Here is a 22,403-nt window from a genome sequence, read left to right on the forward strand (position 1 = left end):
TAAAAGGTAAGAAACATCTCACAAACTAAACAAGAATATACAACACGGCCATGCAAATGAAAAACCACAAAGCTTTGTTATAGAAGGGACCAAAACTCCAAGAGACTAATTCCGCACACCTATACCAAAGGAAACATGGAAAGAAAAGAAACAACTTGAGGGAGGGAGAATGGAAGACAACCACCACGAAATTAGAGGCTAAACTTGAGACCAGAAATAACCTTCCAAGCCCATATAACATGCACGGACGAAAACATTATCCAAACCTCGAGTGGCAAACATGGTGAAAGGGAGAACCACTAGAAATGCGATGAACCTGCAAAGAGATGCGAGAATAGAGAGGGAAAGGGAGACGAAACAAAATTAGAAAACTATGAAACCATCTAAAGTCACAGCAAAAAGTCTACAGATTTTTTTTTACAGCAAATTTTTTAAAATTACAACCATTACCAATCGGATCCGAAGTCTCGCTATTTTAGTATTCCAACGACCATAACCCCCCCCCCCCCCCCCCCCAACGTACCTCTCTCTCTATTCCTTTCCACTGCTCTTTCTCATTTCAACAATGGCCTCAACGCCGCCTCACTGGTCCCTCTTCACCGCCACCACCAGTAACAATCGCCACACCCGTCATCAACAACCCAACAACCGCCAATGGCTTCCTCCTCGTGCCCCCCGCTCCCTCTCCTCAGCATCCCATGTTTCCCTCTCCAATCGAAAAAAGCTCCCAACTTTCTCTCCTCAGCTAACCCCAAACTCTTCTCCTCCTCTCTCCTCCGACGTCTCGGGTCGCCGCTCGATCCGGTTCGTCTCCAAGATGCATTTCAACCGACCCAAAACCACAACCTCCACGCGCCACACCCCCGCCGCCGAAGACGCGCTCCATAGCCTCACCGCATCCTCCGGAGACAACGACAAGACGACGTTCCAGAGCCTAATCTCCACCTTCGAGCCAACGCTTCGCGGCTCCGACGACTACACATTCTTACTCCGTGAGCTAGGGAACCAAGGCGAATGCGACAAAGCCCTTCTCCTTTACCACTTCGCTGTTCAACGAGAGAGAAGGAAGAACGAGCGAGGGAAGCTATCTAGCACGATGATAGGCACTCTCGGTAGACTAGGCAAAGTAGACATCGCTAAAACCGTTTTCGAAAGTGCTTTATCAGGTGGGTATGGGAACACTGTCTACGCCTTCTCTGCTCTCATAAGTGCTTACGGGAGAAGTGGTCTACATAATGAAGCTATCACCGTCTTCGACTCCATGAAACGCTACGGCTTGAGGCCTAACTTGGTCACTTACAACGCCGTCATCGACGCGTGTGGTAAAGGAGGGATGGAGTTCAGCAAAGTAGCTGAGTTCTTCAACGAGATGGAGAGGAACGGTGTGCAGCCCGATAGAATAACGTTCAACTCTCTCCTCGGCGTATGCAGCAGAGGAGGGTTGTGGGAGGTAGCGAGGAGCCTCTTTGACGAGATGGCGAATAGAAAGATCGAGCAAGATGATGCGATCTGCAAAGGAGGGCAGATGGATCTTTCTTTCGACATACTCGCTCAGATACGTGCGAATAGAATAACACCTAACATTGTGAGCTACAGCACTGTCATTGATGGTTTTGCGAAAGCCGGGAGATTCGATGAAGCTCTCAGCTTGTTTGACGAGATGAGGTATCTCAGTATTGCGTTGGATAGAGTTTCTTACAACACGTTGCTTTCTATCTACACCAAAGCTGGTAGAGATGAAGAAGCGTTGGATGTTTTGAGAGAGATGGCGTCGGTTGGGATCAAGAAGGATGTTGTGACTTACAACGCTCTTCTCAGAGGGTATGGGAAGCGAGGAAAGTACGTTGAAGTGAAGAGCGTTTTCGACTAGATGAAAAGGGAGCGTGTCCTGCCTAATTTACTCACGTATTCGACGTTGATCGATTTGTATTCGAAAGGGGGTTTGTATAGAGAGGCGATGGAGGTCTTTAGGGAGTTTAAGAGCGTTGGTTTGAGAGGTGATGTTGTGTTGTACAGCACGTTGATTGATGCTTTGTGCAAAAGTGGGTTGGTTGGTTCTGATGTTTCTTTGATCGATGAGATGACTAAGGAAGGGATTAGTCCTAACGTTGTAACTTATAATTCGATAATTGATGCCTTTGGTCGCTCTGCAACCATGGAGTCTAGAGATGGTACATATATAAACAATATTTATTAATAAAATATTATATTAAAATATAAACTGTTAAAGCAAATAACTTAATTAATATTAAAATTTAAGCAAAATACAATATTATTCCATAAAGTGATTTTCGTAATGCATTTCAAAGTAAAAATGGTTCTCCTCATTTTTAATTTGTAGATTAGAAATAAAAATTATTGAAATCGGGTGATATTAATACTTGTAAATACATTAGATCGGAACAAAAAAGTAAAAGAAAAACATAAAATATTGCTAAAAGACTAATTTTTATCGATGATATTCGTGAATATATTCAACTAGTGGTATTCCGGCGTTACGCGCCGGGTTCGTATGTTTTATTCTCTAATGAGTTCAAAATTGTTTTTTGATCCATTTGATAGTTGTTAATGACAGTAGTGTGTTATTTTGTTTTGAAGTTTGTTAGGTCAAAGAAGAATAGCATAAGTGGTTTCAATGTTCTAAAAATCGCTAGGCGGTAACTAGGCGCTTTATAGAGGACTAGCGACTAGGCGAATTATTCGGGGCCTAGGCGAGGCCTAGGCGTTAGAAAATTGTTGATTTATTTTATATATTTTATACATTTGTATGACATATTTTAGTTTTTAAGTTTAATTATAAAATTATTGTGATGAGTTATCAAAATTAGATATACAAAACAGAAGAAAGTAGACAAATTTGTAGATTTGTAATAATATTATTGCTTTATTTAACATATATAGACAATTTTAGATCGATTTTAACCAATTTTAACTGATTTAGAACAGTTTAAACCAATTTAAATCATATAAATCGGTATAAATCGGATTTTAAGAAAATCGTTTCGGATAGGACCGAGTTGCTACCTAGGCGGGGGCTTAGGCGCCGCCTAGACCGATTTTTAGAACCTTGAGTGGTTTTCACTGATCGATTCAATAAAAACAGAATAAATAGCTGATAGTTGCACCAAAGTAAATGTAGTTGAACTTAAACATAAAGTAAAGTTGATGTTCCAAAATAAAAACATGTAAATGCATGTGTTTGTTTTGTGATGATCATGTCTGAATGAAGATAATAAATTCTTTCATCCTCTTAAAGTATTAACAATCCTCGCATGCTTTGTCCATGTCATGGTTGAGGCAATTTATTAGGGATTCATTGTAGACGTATTGATTAAATATTTTGTCTTGGGAGGAGTGGGTTAATCACGGAAAACTCGGAATTAATCATGTACTAATGAAAGATTGAGACATTACGGAGATCGGAACGGCACTTTAGGTTCTGGATATTTCGTCAGGTAGTCTACGAAGGTCTTAAGCTTAAAGAAGATCTAATATTATAGTAGGCTTGTCATGGTGTTTCCCAGGATTGGGCTTGTCAAAAGTTTTAAAAGACCCTATCTCAAGCTATAATAATAGCCCAGTCCGAATAGGTGGTATGAGAAAACCAGAATTCACAAAATCAATTAAGACGCAAGTTGGTTTGGCGAAGTGACACGTGTCCAAAACTTCCTCTTTCTTGCTAACATGGCGGCCTATAGAGAGAACTGTGTATTAGATTTTGTACAATAATATATATTTTAATTATAACAAAACTATTTTTGTGTGTTTTTTAGAAAAATATAGCAAATATGAAAATATTTAAAATTTATTTATGTCCATCAGTTTTTGAACTTATTTTTAAAATTAGCAAAATTTAATATATGCATAAAAAGAAACATTACACAACCAATATTTGATGAGACTACACCAGAATTTCTGAATATTATGCTCTTAAAATTGAATAGAGTTTTTTTTTTGTTACAGTTATATTCAATTGTGCAAAATGCTTTTGGCACGTTGGATTTTAGCTTATTTCGTGGTGACATTTGCTGAAGATGTGAAAACACAGCAAGACTTGTCAAAAAGAAGTGAGAGGACATATCAAAGTAGTAAGTGAAGCTAAATGTGATCACTACCTTGTTCATTGCAACCATAGTTGTGGTTGCACCTCTCATATCTGATGAGATTGAGATGCCTCATAAGGAGACGGGTGTTCGGAAGATTTCCAGGCCTTTCACTTTAATGGATTTACGTCCATTATTTCATGACGATCTTTAGAAATTAAATGATACCTTTAAAATCTACTTTACCTTTTTTACCCTATAACATCTATTTTAACTTTGCATTCACCTTTGATACAAATTTAATTGTATTACTACATAACGAAGACGTTCTGTTGTTCTAAATTGGTTTTCTTCATTTTGGATTTAAAATACAGAATAGAAAAATGGCACTTTAATTATAATTTACACATTTCTAATAAATTCACATTTATGTTGTAGTTTTGTTGTTGAAGGCATATATGAGAAAAAAAACTTTTAGTTAGTTTTGCGTTCCACTACGTTAACAACCGGGACACAAATTTTGGATGTGTTACTTCAGTGAACAGCAACTGATTTTGCTTTACAGAGCAATGGTATATTATGTTTGACTCAAACCCACTATGAATCAGTCTGAAAACAATTTTGCATTGTCAGAACTGAACCAGATACAATTTCATTGAAGAACATGGCTGATGGGACACAAAGTTGAATGACATATTAACAACAGTGCAAAAAATAGGCTCATGATGTTTTAAGCTCATTGAATAGAGGGTTGAGCTTTTTCCTCAGTTCATCCTTATAAACCCGAAAACCATATAAAATACAAAACAAATCAGGAGTCAGGTCATTTCCTTCCAAAGAAATTCATCAAACATCTGATAATCCTTGATGATCCACTCAACCCCATGTAACTGAACAATTGATTAATAGAGACAATGTGAAGAGGGTATAGCAGCATTTGTGTATAAAGTGAAATCTCTGCATTTCATGGAATTTTGTTAAAATGAATCGGGAAGGAAAGAAATGGAGGAAGAGGATGAGCTATTTACCTAATTCTGCAGTGCAAAAAGAAAAAACCAAGTAGTTTATTTTTCTATATGTCTACCCTTCTTGCGATCTCTATCAACTCTCTTGTCTCCTTTTCTCCCGTATACTTGTATGCATATATCCCTCTCTATCTCTAGATCGTGAACGGTGGTGCGACCTCGACGGTTTAGATCATCGACCATTCTCGTCTTTGTCTCTTCTATGCCTTGAGTTTCTAATCTCCGACTTTGTTTTTCGGTTGATCATACTCATTAAAGTACATTTGTATACATAACTTCAACAAGCACTCGGTCTACAAAACCTAAGAAGAAAATTAGCATAAGGACAACAACAAACACAACATCACTCTCATACGGCGAGCATCGTCCTTTTGAAAACTTTCTTGGAACTTTTTCAAATAAAGAATCAACCAGCCCCATGACACATAAACATAAATTCTTTGGGAAAAGTCTGCGATAATGTTTAATACAACATATTAGGATGGTTCGATCTGAATCAAAATATAAAGCACATGGGTCAGTCTATGGACTCTTTAAGGGTTTAACATTACATACTTGTCAACAGATTACTTTCTAGCCTAGACATAACTCACCCTGCAATGAGAACCTCGACTATGATCAAATTAAATCAGCGAAGACACAGAAAACAGTTCTGGGAGATGAAAAAAAGAGACAAGTAGATGAAAGCAGTCTTTTTGGTAATACATGATCACAACTTACTTGCCCAATGTATGTTTATCGAGATCCCTAGTTGATATCATGACCCCTGCGGCAAAAGAACATAGTTCTAGACTTAACCATAGCTTATCACTAATCTGAAAACATAAAAGCCAAGTCAAACAAATATGTTGACAGCAGAGTTCTCGTTTTCTTAAAAATATATGAAAAAAGGAATGAACAAATACTAATCAGGAAAAACATGAAAAGAGGAAGGCTAAGTAGGACTCACCCAGGCTAGGAGTAGACAGAACGCAACAGCGGCTAACTGATAGAGGTCATTTGTCTGATTGAAGAAGAAAAAATGTTGGTTAATAATCTACAAATTAACTAAATTTCAGTGGACATAAGATAAAAAAATCATGTACACGTGATGCTGACCATTAGCTTCAGTAACCAAGGAATAAATGTCTGTGCTAATATTTGACAACGCATCCAAAAACGAAAGCAACACAACCCCCCCCCCCCCCCCCCCCCCCCCCCCTTTTATACAAAAATAGAAAAGACGTGATTAAGTATGATACTTAGAATACACTTTTGGAGCAACTTATATTATCAGTCTTTCCTTACACTTTTGTCATTGACAACACGCCTTCAAAAACGCCAGAGTTTCCCCCTAGAATTGGGTTTTTGTTATTTAATTAATTTTTGTTAGTTTTACTAAATGATAAAAGTTTATAAATTTTACATTTTCCAAAAAAAATATTTTTTTAAAATGATTCTTTTGTTTTTTCAAAAAAAAAAATGTACATATGGCATCTTCATCAACAAAATTAGTTGACCTAGCATTTAAATCAGCAAAATTAGATGATGTGTCAGCTCATGTGGCGACTGAGATATGATTTGATAAAAAAAATAAACAATATGTATTTTATTTGAAATTTTTGAAAATTCAGATATGCATATAAGTCGGGTATCAATCGAAAGTATCGCAATATTATTAACTAGTACCAAGTCCCATTTTTTGTCAACGGTCACTCATTATTTTTGTCAAAGTCAACGGTCACTTACAAAGTTCCATTTTTCTGTTCCTGTTCTAGTTCATACTATCTATCATAAAGCTTAGATCTTTCTCAGTTGAGTTTGAATCTACAAAGGTTTTTGTGTGTGTCAAGATGGGAGGTTGTGTTTCAATATCAGTGCCGTGTGATCAAACACTCAGCCAGATCGGCCGCTGTTTGACTCAGAAAGCAAGTTACATTCGTAAGCTCCAAGAAAACGTGGGAACTCTGCAGACGGCAACGCAAGAGCTCAAGGATCTCAGGGACGATTTGCTGACAAGAGTTTCTTTAGAGGAAGAGAAAGGTCAACGACGGCTCGCAACCGTTCAGAGATGGCTTTCAAATGTTGAGACAATCGAATCTCAAGTCAATGAATTGCTGCTTGCATCAGGTACTGCCGAGGTTTCCAGGAGTTTCAGGTCGAGGTTTGAGTATGGTAAAAAGGTCTTCAAGAAAATCAAAGAAGTCAAGAATCTCAAGTCTAGAGCAGATTTTAAAGTCATGGCCGAGAGAGTTCCTAGATCTAAAGTGGAAGAGAGGCTTATCTACCCTGTTGTTGGTATGACAGCAATGACTGAAAAGGTATTTAGCAGTCTAATGGAAGATAAAGTTGGAACATTAGGTCTTTACGGAATGGGGGGTGTCGGTAAAACCACACTCCTGTCTCAAATCAATAACAGTTTTGTTAACACAGGAAATGATTTTGATGTTGTCATTTGGGTTGTGGTGTCTAAAGATCAAAAGATAGAGAGTGTTCAAGAAACTATTTTGAGGAGACTTGGTCTTTGCAGTGAGGAGTGGAAACACATAAAGGAAGAAGAGAAAGCGTCAGAGATCAAGAAAATGTTAAAGGGTAAGAGATATATGTTGTTATTGGATGACATATGGAGTAAAGTAGAGATTCAAAGGATAGGATTCCCTTCACCCACAAGAATGAACCGATGCAAAGTAGTGTTCACTACTCGGTCTAAGGAAGTGTGCTCGGAGATGCGGGTTGATGTTGAGATGGAAGTCAAGTGTTTGGCGTCGGATGAAGCGTGGGAGTTGTTCCGGATGAGAGTTGGGGATCTAACCTTAGAGAGTCATCCATACATTCCTGAAGCTGCAAGAATAATAGCTGAAAAGTGCTATGGTTTGCCACTGGCGCTCAATGTTATTGGGGAGACCATGTCATCTAGAAAGACAATACAAGAATGGTCTCACGCCCAGGATGTCTTGACTTCGTTTGCTGCTGACTTTTCGTGTATGCAAGACAAGATTCTTCCTATCTTGAAGTTTAGCTACGATAATCTAAAAGATGAGATGTTTAGAAAGTGTTTACAATACTGCGCTTTGTTCCCGGAAGACTATGAGATTGAGAAGGAAGAGTTGGTGGAGTATTGGATATGCGAGGGAATTATAGATGGGAACAAAGACAGAGACAAAGCTAAGAACCATGGTTATGAGATCATAGGTACTCTTGTTCGTTCTTGCTTATTGATGGAGTATGAGCATACAGAGTTTCTCAAGATGCATGATATGGTTCGTGAGATGGCGCTGTGGATAACAGCTGATCTTGGTAAGAAGAAAGAGAGCTTCATTGTGAAAACCGGTTCCGGGTTAAGCCATGTCCCAGTGGTGCAAGATTGGAGCGTTGTCCAGAAGATGTCATTAATGGGAAATGAAATTGAGAAGATTAATGCATGTCCTTATGGGACAAAGAAACTCGCAACACTCTTCCTTCAAAACAACAAGCTGGTGAGTATCTCAGAGCGGTTCTTTCAGTGGATGACAGAGCTTAAGGTTTTGGATTTATCTTCCAATGAAAGTCTCACCCAGTTGCCTGCAGACATTTCAAAGTTGGTTACCTTGCAGTATCTTAACTTATCAAGTACAGGGATCGAGGTTTTGCCATTTGGTATAAAATCTTTGACAAAACTGATACATCTGAACTTAGAGTTCACACACAAGCTCAAGAGTGTTGTTGGGATCTCGAATCTATTGAGTCTGCAGGTACTAATGCTATTTGAGTCCAATATTCCTCTGAATAATGGCTTAGTGGAGGAGGAGCTGAAGTCCTTGGAAAATTTGGAACTTTTGACTCTAACTCTAAAAGATGCCTTTGTGATGGAACGACTCCTAAACATCCACAGTTTAGTGAACTTTACGCGCCATTTATCTCTCGATAAATGTATACCAAATGCTGTCAGAATATCATTAGTGGCAGGGTCGAGTGCTCCATCTGGCCACGAGGATAGGCCACTGCAGCACATGAAAAGTCCAAATCCTATGTACTTCCGCAGCCTCTCACGTGTAGACATTGTGAACTGCGAAGGTCTAAGGGATTTGACATGGCTGATGTACGCTCCTAGCCTGACGAATCTGCATGTGGAAATGTCATTTCAAACAGAAGAGATAATAAGTAGAGAGAAAGTGATGAAGATTGATGGAGAGAAGCTTACTACGCCTTTTCTAAAACTAGAATCACTCTCACTTGTGTTTTTGTATGCAGTGAAGAGTATCTACTGGGGTCCTTTACCCTTTCCTGCTCTTAAATATCTAAAGATACACAGATGTCCAGATCTCAGGAAGCTTCCACTCGATTCTGCAAGCGCCAAGGGGTGTGGTCTTGTTCTAGATGCTTATAAAGAGTGGTTGAGAGATGTTGAATGGGAGGATGAAGCTACTAAGAACCGGTTTTGTCCAACCTGAAAACTGTTAACCTGCATTTACATTTGGTTGTACTTCACAATGTCTTATGTTTGTGTCACTAGGGGTTTGTCCAGATATTATATTTATGTAGTTCAAGATTCGACATTTTTGATATTTTTATTATGTTTTGGTGTTATTTGTTATCAAACATATTTCATGACATTGTATTGTTTTAATTATTATCATCTTTTTAAGTTGTAACTTTTGTGTGGAAACACATCATCTTCCTAACATTTATATACACATCTAAGACCATTAAATAAAATCTATAAAGTTTCCTCAATCATTAAAACTGGTAATATATCGTTTACATTAAATATTCTTTATGTAGATAAAATAATAATTGCGTGATTCAAAAGTAGGGGTCAGATTGATTTTTCTTATAATTTGGCAACCAAAAATTATGCATTTTGAAAATTATATAATTAAATTATGTGCATATTGATACATACATTGTATATGTAAACAACGACAAAATACGCATGTTGAAAATGAAAAGAAATATATTTAATCTAACATATTTTTTGATAAACAAAAAAGCTCCCACGCCAATCCGTTAATTAAAAAAAGGTAAAAATAATTATAAAAAATTCCAATATTTATATTATTTAAATTTTACAAAATGCAATTTATTTTAGTTTCAAAAATAAATAACTAAAATATAATTAAAATAATTTTAATTGTTTTATTTAAAATTATTCAATGGAGCGGGTGCGGATCAACTATTGTTGTAAAGGTTATGCGGTCGGTTAATTAATCAAAAATGATTATAAATAATGAAAATATTTATTTTCACTATAAAATATTTATACTATAAACACATATCATCTTTAATTTTTTCTATTACAAATCACACACTTTAAAAAATAAAATAATTTTCAATATCAATACTATTAAATCGGCAACATGACCTATTTAGTCCAACAAATATAAACCAAATTAAACAAACTGTACAACTATAATTATCTTTTATTAATCGATGCCTATTTTATAACATCTACTCCAATATTTTAGGCACCACTGTCGACAGTTATATATATAATAACAATTATTTCTTCCTTTTGGGTTTATACCAATTTGTGATTGGTAATCTATGTTACTTTATTATAGTAAAATTATAATTAAAATCTATTACACTATATACACGAATATTACTGTGATATTACCATGTACTAGGGATTAACCCGGGCTACGCCCGAGATTTTTATTTTTTTCTAATTTAAGTTGTTAAATTATTTATATTTAGGTTATGATATATATTTATATAAATGTTAAGATGCATGTCATAATTAAAATTTATTTTTAAGTTTGGACACGTTAAATTAACATATTTTTTACTATTTAAATATTTTTTTGTAATTTTGTTGGCTATCTAATTATCATATTTAGCAAAACTATATGTTGAGTGTTGAAATAAATGTTTTAGATATTTAATTAAACTGCGTAGTATTTTTGGATCGACCACATGCTCAACAATCGATAGATCCGTAAAAAGATGGCCGATCTCCTTGGCCAGGTAAGTACAATTTTAGCAAAAATATCTTTGATTTTCAAATATTAAGTATATAACTATTCTTTTGAATATTGTTTTTTGAATTGTATTTTTTGATTAAATTATTGTATTATAATGTTTATGTAAATATCTTTTGTGATGTTTGAATTTGTGCTGTTAGTATACTTAACCTAGATGATATTGATGTTTAACAATTTATTTTTTTCTGGAAATAGAAAATAATGATATATCAAAACGTTTTTAATACTTGTTAAATGGTAGTATAATGTAAATTACATCAATTATTTGAAAATAATCATTTGTTGTTTTTATTTTTTTTTTAAATCAAAAATTATTTTTATTTAAAAACATTATTCATATATAATATAATAGTTTAAGTTTGGAAGATTAATCTATATATATAAATTATACATATTTTTAAAAAAATAATTTAAGATATTATTTATTGAGTAACTGAATAAAAGATTCGGTTACATTGGCTTTTTGTAAGTATTTCACCCAAATTAATTTATTTATGGTATTCAGTAATCTCAACCATGTTTTGAGAGAATTTCAACTTTTATTTGATTAATATAACACGTTACTTTATAAAATAGATTTATGCATACAGTTACATTATTGACATATCTTTTAAAAAGATATGTTAATTAATTACTCCTAATAGTATTGGCAAAGAAGTATAAAATGTGATTATTATTGTAGTTACTTAATATTTGTTAAGAAGTACAAAATAAAATACTTATAGTAGTTTCACTTTTTATTGTCACCGCTAATATTACTTTTAAAGTAATACTATTTTCACAAACTATTACAATATAATCTTAGACTTAGGTTGTGATTGGGGATTAGACTTTCAAGACTTTGAAAGCTTTACAGTAATCTAAAGTTTCTAAAGCCAATAAATTTACCAATCAGATTTTTGCTTTCCTAAAATTACTCAAAGCTCCTAAAATTACTCAAAGTTCAACTTCCCTTTCTTTTCTCACGTTCCTTTGCTGTTTCTAAAAACTTGAATTCATGGCTTTAGAAAATATATATATTTTTTTAAATCACAGCCACAAAAGCAGCAGTGGAACATTTTCTAAAGCCATTATTTTAAAGTCTTAACAGTAACAGTCTTAAACAATCAAAGCCTTAATCAAGTTTGATATATTTCATAAAGAATCATTCTCACACTACAACCACATAACTTACATCTTAGCCCAAAGAATTATGATTTATTCAACCATATATTAATTATTTTAAATTCTAAATAATTTACACAAACATTAAGTTTATCAATTAACAAAGCGCATGATGTTAAAATGGGTTTTAAGTTGATTTTTAATAAGGGAGGGTATATTTTTCGATTTAATCTTTTTTAAAAAAAACAATTTTTATATTTGTGCTTTTTGTAATCGTATCAATACTATTAAATTAGGAACATGCCCAATTGATAAAAGGTTGTGTCCAACATATATTCATTTTATTTAAGGGTTACTTATTATTCTCTTTATATATCCATATCCAGTTTTATTTATAACTTCCATTTGATTCCCCTAATTTTCGGATCCACTTGAGTCAAAGTCTACGGTTTCATACAACAATAAATATAAGTAATCATATTAAACATGTTTGACAACAATATAATTGAAATCAATTTTTTCACCCTATAACCTAACCTCGATTCTATTCGTAACACCTACACCTTTTATAAGTAAAACTAGAGCTTATCCGCACGTCCGTGCGAATATTTATTTTCACATTTATATATATAAATAATATTTAAATGTTTATTGGTTAATATTTTAAAAGTTTATCATATTTTAAAATTTTTATAAACATTAGAGTTAAATAGTTTACATGTTGGAAACAAATATTGACCCATGTGCCATATTTAAATTTCGACAAACATTGAACTATTCATATATTTGAGTAATGTCCCTTTTAACACGAAATCGTTTCCCAACTATATAATATTTTAAATATTTTAATTATATATGGGTCATACGGCGAGATTTAGATACATCAGAAAATAAATATTTCATTGTAAACATTAAATATTATTTTACAAGCAATTTTATGACATTTAAAAATTTATATAGATAAATTTCTTGTTGAAATATATTTTAGAAATATTTGAAATATATATTTTAGAAATGAATAAAAATATATTTTAGAAATATTTGAAATATATACTTTAGGCAACATTTAGATAAATTAAATTGAATATTCGATTACAATACATATTATTCTACAAGTAATTCAAAAATAGTTAAACCTTAGCATAGATAGATTTTATTGTTTAAAATAATTAATGGTAGTGGTTAAACTTGGGAAATATTATATTTTATTATTGAAAACATTTTTAAACTTGAATTTTCCTAAAATTTAGCTAAATCATTTTAGGAAATACGCTGATCACAAAAATTTAGCTAAAATTGATTTATAAAATGATTTAATAAAATTGGAAAAGACAATGATTACTTAAATGAAGATTTATTTAATTCTCAATGGTATTAGATTGTAAATATTGTGAAAGTTTAAGGGTTAGTTTATATTTGTACTTCTGTTTTAATAGATTAGATTAATTCAAAAGTTTTAATAGGTTTAGATAGATACAAACAGCTTGATATATATTAATTAGGTTGATTTATTTTATTGTCAATTATATTTGATATATATGACTAATTTAGATACTTAATCATTTTCAGAATATTTTAATATATTAGGACTGTTTTAATACTAATAATTTTTAAAAATATTATACACAAACATATAATTTCTTTTTAACATATAAAAAAATGTTACATATTTGTGACAAAAAAAATGTTACGTACTTACAGAAAAATAAATAAATTATAAAGTAACATTATACTTGCGGGTGAAGATCTATAATAAACAAATATAATTACAAAAAAATGGGCATACAGACATAGATTATAAGGAACATAGAGTATGTCGGGTCAACTTCTTAGTTGCTATTATTTTATAAAATATTTTTGATTAAAATTTATACACATAAATATGATGACAAAAAAAAATATAAAAATTAAATTTCTAAGAAAAAAATGAAACAAAAATTAAGGGCGGGTCAGAATCTAGTATATACTATTAAAACAGAATTCATGACTTTTTTCATGTGTGATATTTTAAAATGGACCATCCTCCAAAATGTTTATCAAATTTTACATAATTTAATCTTCATATCTTTTAATATCTTTATCTTTTATTTAAAATACTTTTGTTTAGAAAAAATCTAAGAAAATATTTTCAGAATCATTTTAAATTTTATTTCCGAAAATTAATTAATTTAAATTTTAACTATCATAAAATATAATTAGAATTTTAAATTAAATTTATTTTTGTTTTATGAACGAAAACTGAAATCATTTAAAATATTTTGATTATATTTTAATGATAATAAAAATTTAAATTAATTAATTTTCAGAAATATAATTTATAAGGATCTTAAAAATATTTTGTTAGAAAGAAATGTCCATTTCTATTTCAAATAAAAAATAAAAAACTTATCCAATTTTGTGTATTTCAAGAAATTTTTCAAAAAAGATTTCTACTGCAAAATTATTTTGCATGTACTATATATTATAGTTTCTTTTTAAAAAAAATATTTTTTGTTGTTTTTAAAAATATCTCAAAATATTTCTTTTCTATTACGTAGGTCCGGTTTAATTTGACTTCCATAGACATTTCGAACTTAGAAATAAAATTTAAATTATGTAAAATAGTATTCTTACATAATAATGTTCTCAAAATAAATTTTGCTACAAAATTCATAGTAATAACAATATAAGCCACTTAAATATAAGCATTATAGAGTTATATAATACATATAAATTGCATTAATTTAGTGTAAATTTTGTTATATACACTAAAATGTTTTAGTATAAAAAGAAAAAACCCGCACGGATGTGCAGGTCAAGATCTAGTTATAAAATTAAAACTCAATTACCAAAATGCAGAACAAATAATACTGGTAGATGTTAAGTCAAAACGTAAACAAAAAACAACCAGAGCTTCGAAATCGCTGATCAAAATCTAACAAAAAAAAACAGCGCTTTGAAATCACGGATCAAAATCTAGTTATCTTTAAACTAAAACATCAAATAAAATATAAAAATATGAGCAGTAAATTTTTATTGGTAAAACCAAAGATAATAAACATAATTATATATTTATTATTTTTAATATATGTGAAATAAGCAAAACATCAAACATTTGTATATAAAGAGAGTAGAAAATTAACCTATAGTATAGCATTTTTGTTGAGGTTTGTAATCATGTTGGTTATGTTTATATTTTTAATATGATATATTTGTTTCTTCTCAAAACACATTTCATCGGGTCACCAAAAACGACTCCAAAATCTATTAAAATTTCAATGATGATACAGACCCCCCTCCCATCATTACACACCAACAACCATTTTACAGATAAAGAGAGATTGTTTCAAGACTACTTTATGCTATATTAGGCTGGGTGTGACATTGATTCTTGGAAGGTTCAAGCCATTCTACTCATCTATTGGTAAGACCTGCTATATTATCCATAACTTGGCGAGAATTGGTCGCATAAAGTAAATAAAGAAATTAAAAGAGACCTGAGTAACTTTTGGGGGAACTAATCAAAAGGAGATTGGTTGGCAAACACAACCATCTCTGTCTTCTCTCTATGGACAAAACCCTTCATAAAGTGTCAGTCTTTTAGTATTCCAACGACCATAAAACCCAACCCCTCTTAAACGTACTTCTCTCTCTCTTCCTTTCCACGACTCTTTCTCATTTCAACAATGGCCTCAACGCCGCCTCACTGGTCCCTCTTCACCGCCACCACCAGTAACAATCGCCACACCCGTCAACAACCCAACCACCGTCAATGGCTTCCACCGCGTGTCTCTTCCTCCCCTCGTGGCACCCGCTCCCTTTCCTCAGCTCCTCCCTCTTCACCATCCCCCGTTTCCCATCGAAAGCTTCCAACTTTCTCTCCTCTGCTAACCCCAAACTCGTCTCCTCCTCTCTCCTCCGACTTCTCCGGTCGCCGCTCGACCCGGTTCGTCTCCAAGATGCATTTCAACCGACCCAAAACCACAACCTCCACTCGCCACACCCCCGCCGCCGAAGACGCGCTCCATAGCCTCACCGCATTCTCCGGAGCCGACGACGAGACGACGTTCCAGAGCCTAATCTCCACCTTCGAGCCAACGCTTCGCGGCTCCGACGACTACACATTCTTGCTCCGTGAGCTAGGGAACCGAGGCGAGTGCGACAAAGCCCTTCTCCTTTACGAGTTCGCTGTTCAACGAGAGAGGAGGAAGAACGAGCAAGGGAAGCTAGCTAGCGCTATGATAGGCACTCTCGGTAGGTTAGGCAAAGTCTCCATCGCTAAAACTGTTTTCGAAAGTGCTTTATCCGGTGGGTATGGAAACACTGTTTACGCCTTCTCTGCTCTCATAAGCGCTTACGGAAGAAGCGGTCTCCATAATGAAGCTATCACCGTCTTCGACTCCATGAAAAGCTACGGCTTGAGGCCTAACTTGGTTACCTACAACGCCGTCATCGACGCGTGTGGTAAAGGAGGGATGGAGTTCAGCAAAGTAGCTGAGTTCTTCGACGAGATGGAGAGGAACGGCGTGCAGCCAGATAGAATCACTTACAACTCTCTCCTCGGTGTATGCAGCAGAGGAGGGTTGTGGGAGGTAGCGAGGAGCCTCTTTGATGAGATGGCGAATAGAAAGATCGAGCAAGACGTGTTTTCTTTCAACACCCTTCTGGACGCGATCTGCAAAGGAGGGCAGATGGATCTCTCTTTCGACATACTCGCTCAGATGCGTGCGAATAGAATCACGCCCAACGTTGTGAGTTACAGCACTGTCATTGATGGTTTTGCGAAAGCCGGGAGATTCGATGAAGCTCTCAGCTTGTTTGACGAGATGAGGCATCTCGGTATTGCGTTGGATAGAGTTTCTTACAACACGTTGCTTTCTATCTACACCAAAGCTGGTAGAGATGAAGAAGCGTTGGATGTTTTGAGAGAGATGGCGTCGGTTGGGATCAAGAAGGATGTTGTGACTTACAACGCTCTTCTCGGAGGGTATGGGAAGCGAGGGAAGTACGTCGAAGTGAAGAGCGTTTTCGACGAGATGAAACGGGAGCGTGTCCTGCCTAATTTACTCACGTATTCGACGTTGATCGATGTGTACTCGAAAGGGGACTTGTACAGAGAGGCGATGGAGGTCTTTAGGGAGTTTAAGAGCGTTGGTTTGAGAGGTGATGTTGTGTTGTACAGTGCGTTGATTGATGCTTTGTGCAAAAGTGGGTTAGTTGGTTCTGCTGTTTCTTTGATCGATGAGATGACTAAGGAAGGGATTAGTCCTAACGTTGTAACTTACAATTCTATAATTGATGCCTTTGGGAGGTCTGCAACCATGGAGTCTAGAGATGGTAGCTTAAGTACATTGACTGGAACAGAGGAAAATCGTGTGATAGAGATATTTGAGCAGTTAACCACTGAGAGTAGTAACAGAAAGAAGAAAGAGTGTGAGGAGGGTGTGAATGAGCTCTTCAGTATGTTGGAAGTAATCCGCAAGATGCATCAGCTGGATATCAAACCAAATGTGGTAACCTTTTCAGCTATTCTGAACGCTTGCAGGTTTGTCACTCTTCTTGAGGTTAGCATTTTTTTGGTGAGGAGTCTTATTTTGTTGACATGTTTTTGTATCAATGTAGTCGGTGCAACTCATTTGAAGATGCTTCAGTGCTGCTAGAGGAGCTCAGGGTGTTTGATAATCAGGTGTATGGTGTTGTTCATGGGCTTCTCATGGGCCGTAGAGAGAATGTGTGGCTCCAAGCTCGGAGTTTATTCGATAAATTAAAGGAAATGGATGGTTCGACCGCTTCTGCTTTCTACAATGCTCTTACAGACATGCTCTGGCACTTTGGTCAGGTATAAATAAGACTGTTATAGCAGAGTCCACTTCGTGTTTGGACTTACACCTTTGTTGTTTATAGAAACGAGGTGCACAACTAGTGGCGCTTGAGGGAAGATCTAGACAAGTTTGGGAGAACGTGTGGTCGACTTCGTGCTTGGACTTGCACCTTATGTCTTCTGGTGCTGCAAGGGCAATGGTTCACGCTTGGTTGCTAAACATACGCTCCGTTGTTTTTGAAGGTCATGAGTTACCTAAAGTCATGAGGTAAGCTACAAAGAGCTTCTCGGTTTAACTTCAATCCTAAACCCAAAGTTTTTCTTCTAACTTTTGTCTTTGTGGCAGCATATTAACTGGTTGGGGAAAACACAGCAAAGTGGTTGGAGACGGAGCGCTAAGGCCAGCGGTTGAAGCGCTTTTGAGGGGAATGAACGCACCGTTCTACCTCTCAAAATGCAACATGGGAAGGTTCACATCGAGCAGTTCGGTTGTAGCTAGTTGGCTGCGTGAATCTGCCACTCTCGAACTCTTAACCCTCCATGATCACTTAACCACCAAAGCTAACACAACAATGAGATCAAGAGACCAACAAGGGCAAGACTCTCTCAAGTTGCAGCCTCTTCTTTTGTAGCTCTACTCTGTTAACTATTTATGACCATCAAATCTGTGTTTTGTTCCCAATAATGGTGGGATTATGTGCTAATATCTTGTAACAGAAAAAACCAACTACTTATGTGGACATGGTTTTTATTCTACCAGATAATGACGAATCAAATTTTAGACTAATATTGATATGTATAAGATGCTGAGTTTTCGTTTTTGTTTTGATACTGGAGTGGCCAACATGAACACGCAATAGTTAGATTCTACAATGGATTTTGACCATTGAAAAGTAAGTCTTTGAATTGTTGTTCTCTATTAGCCTTGTTCAATTTGATTTGAATATTATGTGTGTGAAATTGTGAATCGTAAATTTATTTTATTTTTAATAAATCACACTTTGTTATAGTAGATATTATAAATTGAAAAAGGAAAAACTAAAAGAAAAACACCGAGGGGAGAGTAAAATATAGAGTCAATTTGCTCTATATACACAAAACAAGCCAAAACTAATAAACTACCCTAACATGTTATAAACTAATAACTACAGTAGTAAATTCAACTTAAGATGATTATTTTGCCCTTTTGGAAAGACCGCGTAAGAGGGAGAAAGCTTTATTCTTCATGTCAATCACTTTCCTTTATTTTTTTTGGCAACCAACCCTCTTACGATAATCTCATCTTTGATTGATATTCTCTACTCAAATCGCATTCACCACTTTTTTTTATCTTTTCAACCGGCGTCAGTTCTATTTTCGTCGGTAATCACACATCGACCTCCTCCTCGCCAACTTGTCCTTGCCACTGAAACAGTAATTCCGTCAATGCTGAAGGCATTATGAATTTCAGTGAATCATGGAATTAAGGAAAAACAAGCCTCCGGGAAGCTCTCCGTGATATGAAAGATCAACTCCAGTTGTGATAAAAAAATATTCCCCAATTTATGAATCTTCATATTAGGCTATCTAAACTGAAAATCAAGAGATAAATTAAGGACTGTGATGATTGATTGCAGGATCTTAGCAAATCGGTAATCTACAATTTGTTTCCATGATAAAAAGCACAGTACATTCATGAAGCTGAGCTTACATTACTAGTACGTTAACAAAAACGTTAACTGCTTAGCTTTTACGTAAACGTAAATTGAATGATTAATAGATAACTTGTCAATCCAAAAGGTAATGCTCCCACTTAACAAATCAATGCATGTCACAATTTTAACATACTACATATTTTGTTAGCAAGTTATATTTAAACGTAAAGCGTTAGAAAATTCAATAACATATACTGTAGTGATTACTCATAAAGTGTTATCAGTCTAATATATGTTATTTTATCATGTAAATATAAAGTTAGATGTAATTTACTAGTTGATGTATGATACAATAGTTGTTAACTGTTGAGAATGTAAAAATAAATAGCTAATGATAAAGTTATCCCGCTAACATATTTGGTAGAGTCTAACAAATAATTTATCAGTTAGTGACATGTATATTTTACCATCTTACCAACCATTTCTAAAAGGGCAACATAATTTGTAACACATAACCTATTTTGTAGCATCTAATAAATCATGTATCATCCAACAACATCTATTTTTAGCATCTTACAAATCATTTTTGAAAGTGGCAACACGTTATGTAACATCTAACAAGATAAGTATCATAGTGGCTACAACTACTTATTATATAAAAAAAAACTACTCATTATCAAAATATGTAAGATTCAGATCGCCGTCATCGTCCTCCGGAAAACCCCACTCTTTCTTCAATAATGCGCTCAATCCATAAAACCATGTGTTTTCACGAACTCATGAATCAAGCCACCACTTCTTTTTTTGGGTGTAAATCAAGCTACCACTTTAAATCCTCTAAATCAAGACTTTAAGCAAATTGTGAACAATTACAGTAGACAATCTCGTCGAGAGAGAAGTACTCACTGGACCAACATGATGCCTCTATAATGAAACATACCTAGCCTGAAATAGATTCATGGTGGTAGAAGATTGGTAGTGAAACTCGACACAAATTTTATCCTTGGTACAGTGAAGCTTAACTACTGTCTCGATTAGGGTGTTGTTTCCATCTGCGGTTCTCGCGAAAAATGTACTTGAGATGATAACATACAATTAATAACAAAGGGAATGGATGAGGGTGGAGCCATGGAATATTGCGTATGGTTGAAAACGATAGAGAGGAAGCTATAATTTGAGAGTAAAAATCAATAAAAAGTCGCAGGAGAATCAAAGGATACACGTGAGAGAGGGAGAAAGGAGAATGTGGAAAAGGGTAAAATGGGATTATTAATATGTTAACAGTGAAAACAACAGTGAAATGATATTTACTTAATTATGGTTTATTGTGTGTATATAGAACCTAAATACTCTAAAATATAAGCACATACCGAATATTTGGAAACTTCGTAGTATCTATGATCTTCTTAGTCCCAGATGAATATATATATTTGTGATTCGTTTCATCGGGAAAATTTCAGATATCCATAGTTTTTTTTTAATATCCAAATTATTCGATTCGATCTGCCAATTATACTAAAAACTAAATTAAAATAATAATATTAAATTAATTAAAAAAACTTTTAAAATATCAATTTAAAATAAAAATATATTATCATACTAACAAACTAATATTTTAACAGATATTGTAAATAAAAAAATTAATGTTAAGAAGTCTGATAAGAAAAACCACACGTTAACATTTGATTCAACATAAAAATTAAATTGGATATGCAATAATCCAAAACAAAAATTTGAATAAACAACTTAAAATAAAAAAATAACTAAATTATATCATAAAATATGTATAGATATAATAGTTTGTATATACAATTACATTATATATCTATAAATATACTGATCGGATCGGATATTCGGTTTTTCAAAAAAATAATATTTCAATTACGGATATCACATTTTGATATTTGTTTCAATTCAAAAATTTACGGATATCCGAATTTTTCGGATCGAAACGAATAACGAATCGAATCAAATTTAAGGGATAATTTTACCAGCCCTAAATATAAGCTATCATCTCCATACATACATGAAGGGCCTTTTGATATCCTTGGCTGGTTTTATGAAAACCGAATAGGTGAATCCACAGATTACAGTAATTTAATTCTGGAAGATTAATTATTAATAGCGAAATATTAAATTAATCCAACTTGTCAACACCGACCAACCAGTGACGTTTCACTCACTAATTGAACGTAAATCATTTCATTTGGTAAGATTACATATTTGCATATACCCCCTAAACAAACTTCTTATCTTTGTTTAGTAAAATATACTGTAATTGATTTTCTTTTCTTAAAAAAATCCATTTTTCAAAATTTCGTTTTAAACCGGGAATCTATAATATTCTTAAACACGTGAGACGGTAAGAGTACGTTGCTGGTGTTTTGTCATTATCTCATTAATCAGACAAGATACTACCACAGCTCATGATATATACAAATGTTCTAAATTTATAATTTACTCTTTAGTATTATTACGAGTAATGACTCCTCCTGATATACGATTACCACTTTTATTCTTGATTAAGAAATAAACCAGAAAAATCTAAGATTCGGGTAAACTTTTGAAAAAGGTAATGAGATTTTGACAAGATTTTTTTGCATTTTATTAGAAATTCCATGTTTTTAGAAGATATATATTCAGATATTTTTATGGATAATGGATATTTCAAGAATATATTTACGTTTATATCTCATATATAAACTTAATCAACGGTCATATCTCATAATATTTTTTTGCATTTTATTAGAAATTCAATGTTTTTAGAAGACATTCCTTAGATATTTTTATGGATTATGGATATTTCAGAAAATATTTATATTATCTTAAATGATTACGTTTATTATCTCATCACC

General features: G+C 33.9%; 3 protein-coding genes and 1 long non-coding RNA gene across 5 annotated transcripts; 3 read left to right on the forward strand and 1 right to left on the reverse strand.

Moving 5' to 3' along the window:
* The first annotated feature begins 524 nt into the window (after window positions 1–524).
* LOC106379787 (pentatricopeptide repeat-containing protein GUN1, chloroplastic-like) lies at window positions 525–2,305 on the forward strand. The gene has a single exon (XM_048754468.1). It carries the CDS (start codon window positions 566–568, stop codon window positions 1,868–1,870), a length of 1,305 nt encoding a protein of 434 aa, XP_048610425.1. The 5' UTR covers window positions 525–565; the 3' UTR covers window positions 1,871–2,305.
* Window positions 2,306–4,647: 2,342 nt separating this feature from the next.
* Window positions 4,648–6,252, reverse strand: LOC106379786. 2 transcript variants are annotated; one of them, XR_001276177.3, is made up of 4 exons: window positions 6,167–6,252; window positions 6,018–6,071; window positions 5,072–5,883; window positions 4,648–5,000 (listed from the first exon to the last, which is right to left on the reverse strand). It is a non-coding gene; the product is annotated as an uncharacterized LOC106379786 (long non-coding RNA). The 2 variants fall into 2 exon arrangements; XR_001276176.3 differs by having other exon boundaries at window positions 4,648–5,883.
* Window positions 6,253–6,293: 41 nt separating this feature from the next.
* On the forward strand, window positions 6,294–9,678 carry LOC106382049 (probable disease resistance protein At5g63020). The gene has a single exon (XM_013822008.3). It carries the CDS (start codon window positions 6,901–6,903, stop codon window positions 9,475–9,477), a length of 2,577 nt encoding a protein of 858 aa, XP_013677462.1. The 5' UTR covers window positions 6,294–6,900; the 3' UTR covers window positions 9,478–9,678.
* A 5,924-nt stretch (window positions 9,679–15,602) lies between these two features.
* LOC106382046 (pentatricopeptide repeat-containing protein GUN1, chloroplastic-like) lies at window positions 15,603–18,701 on the forward strand. The gene is made up of 4 exons (XM_013822005.3): window positions 15,603–17,638; window positions 17,716–17,932; window positions 17,998–18,182; window positions 18,261–18,701. The coding sequence occupies exons 1-4, from the start codon at window positions 15,780–15,782 to the stop codon at window positions 18,544–18,546; spliced, it is 2,547 nt and encodes an 848-aa protein (XP_013677459.2). The 5' UTR covers window positions 15,603–15,779; the 3' UTR covers window positions 18,547–18,701.
* The last annotated feature ends 3,702 nt before the right edge of the window (window positions 18,702–22,403 follow it).

This window comes from Brassica napus, chromosome C4, assembly GCF_020379485.1.
Source record: "Brassica napus cultivar Da-Ae chromosome C4, Da-Ae, whole genome shotgun sequence".
In the NCBI taxonomy this organism is placed as follows: domain Eukaryota; kingdom Viridiplantae; phylum Streptophyta; class Magnoliopsida; order Brassicales; family Brassicaceae; genus Brassica; species Brassica napus.

Bases quoted from the DNA above. Each gene is read 5' to 3' on its own strand.
- LOC106379787 (XM_048754468.1), top strand. From the start codon at position 566: ATGGCCTCAACGCCGCCTCACTGGTCCCTCTTCACCGCCACCACCAGT.
- LOC106382049 (XM_013822008.3), top strand. From the start codon at position 6,901: ATGGGAGGTTGTGTTTCAATATCAGTGCCGTGTGATCAAACACTCAGC.
- LOC106382046 (XM_013822005.3), top strand. From the start codon at position 15,780: ATGGCCTCAACGCCGCCTCACTGGTCCCTCTTCACCGCCACCACCAGT. The intron at 17,933-17,997 runs GTATAAATAAGA...TGTTGTTTATAG, and splicing joins TGCTCTGGCACTTTGGTCAG to AAACGAGGTGCACAACTAGT. The intron at 18,183-18,260 runs GTAAGCTACAAA...TCTTTGTGGCAG, and splicing joins GAGTTACCTAAAGTCATGAG to CATATTAACTGGTTGGGGAA.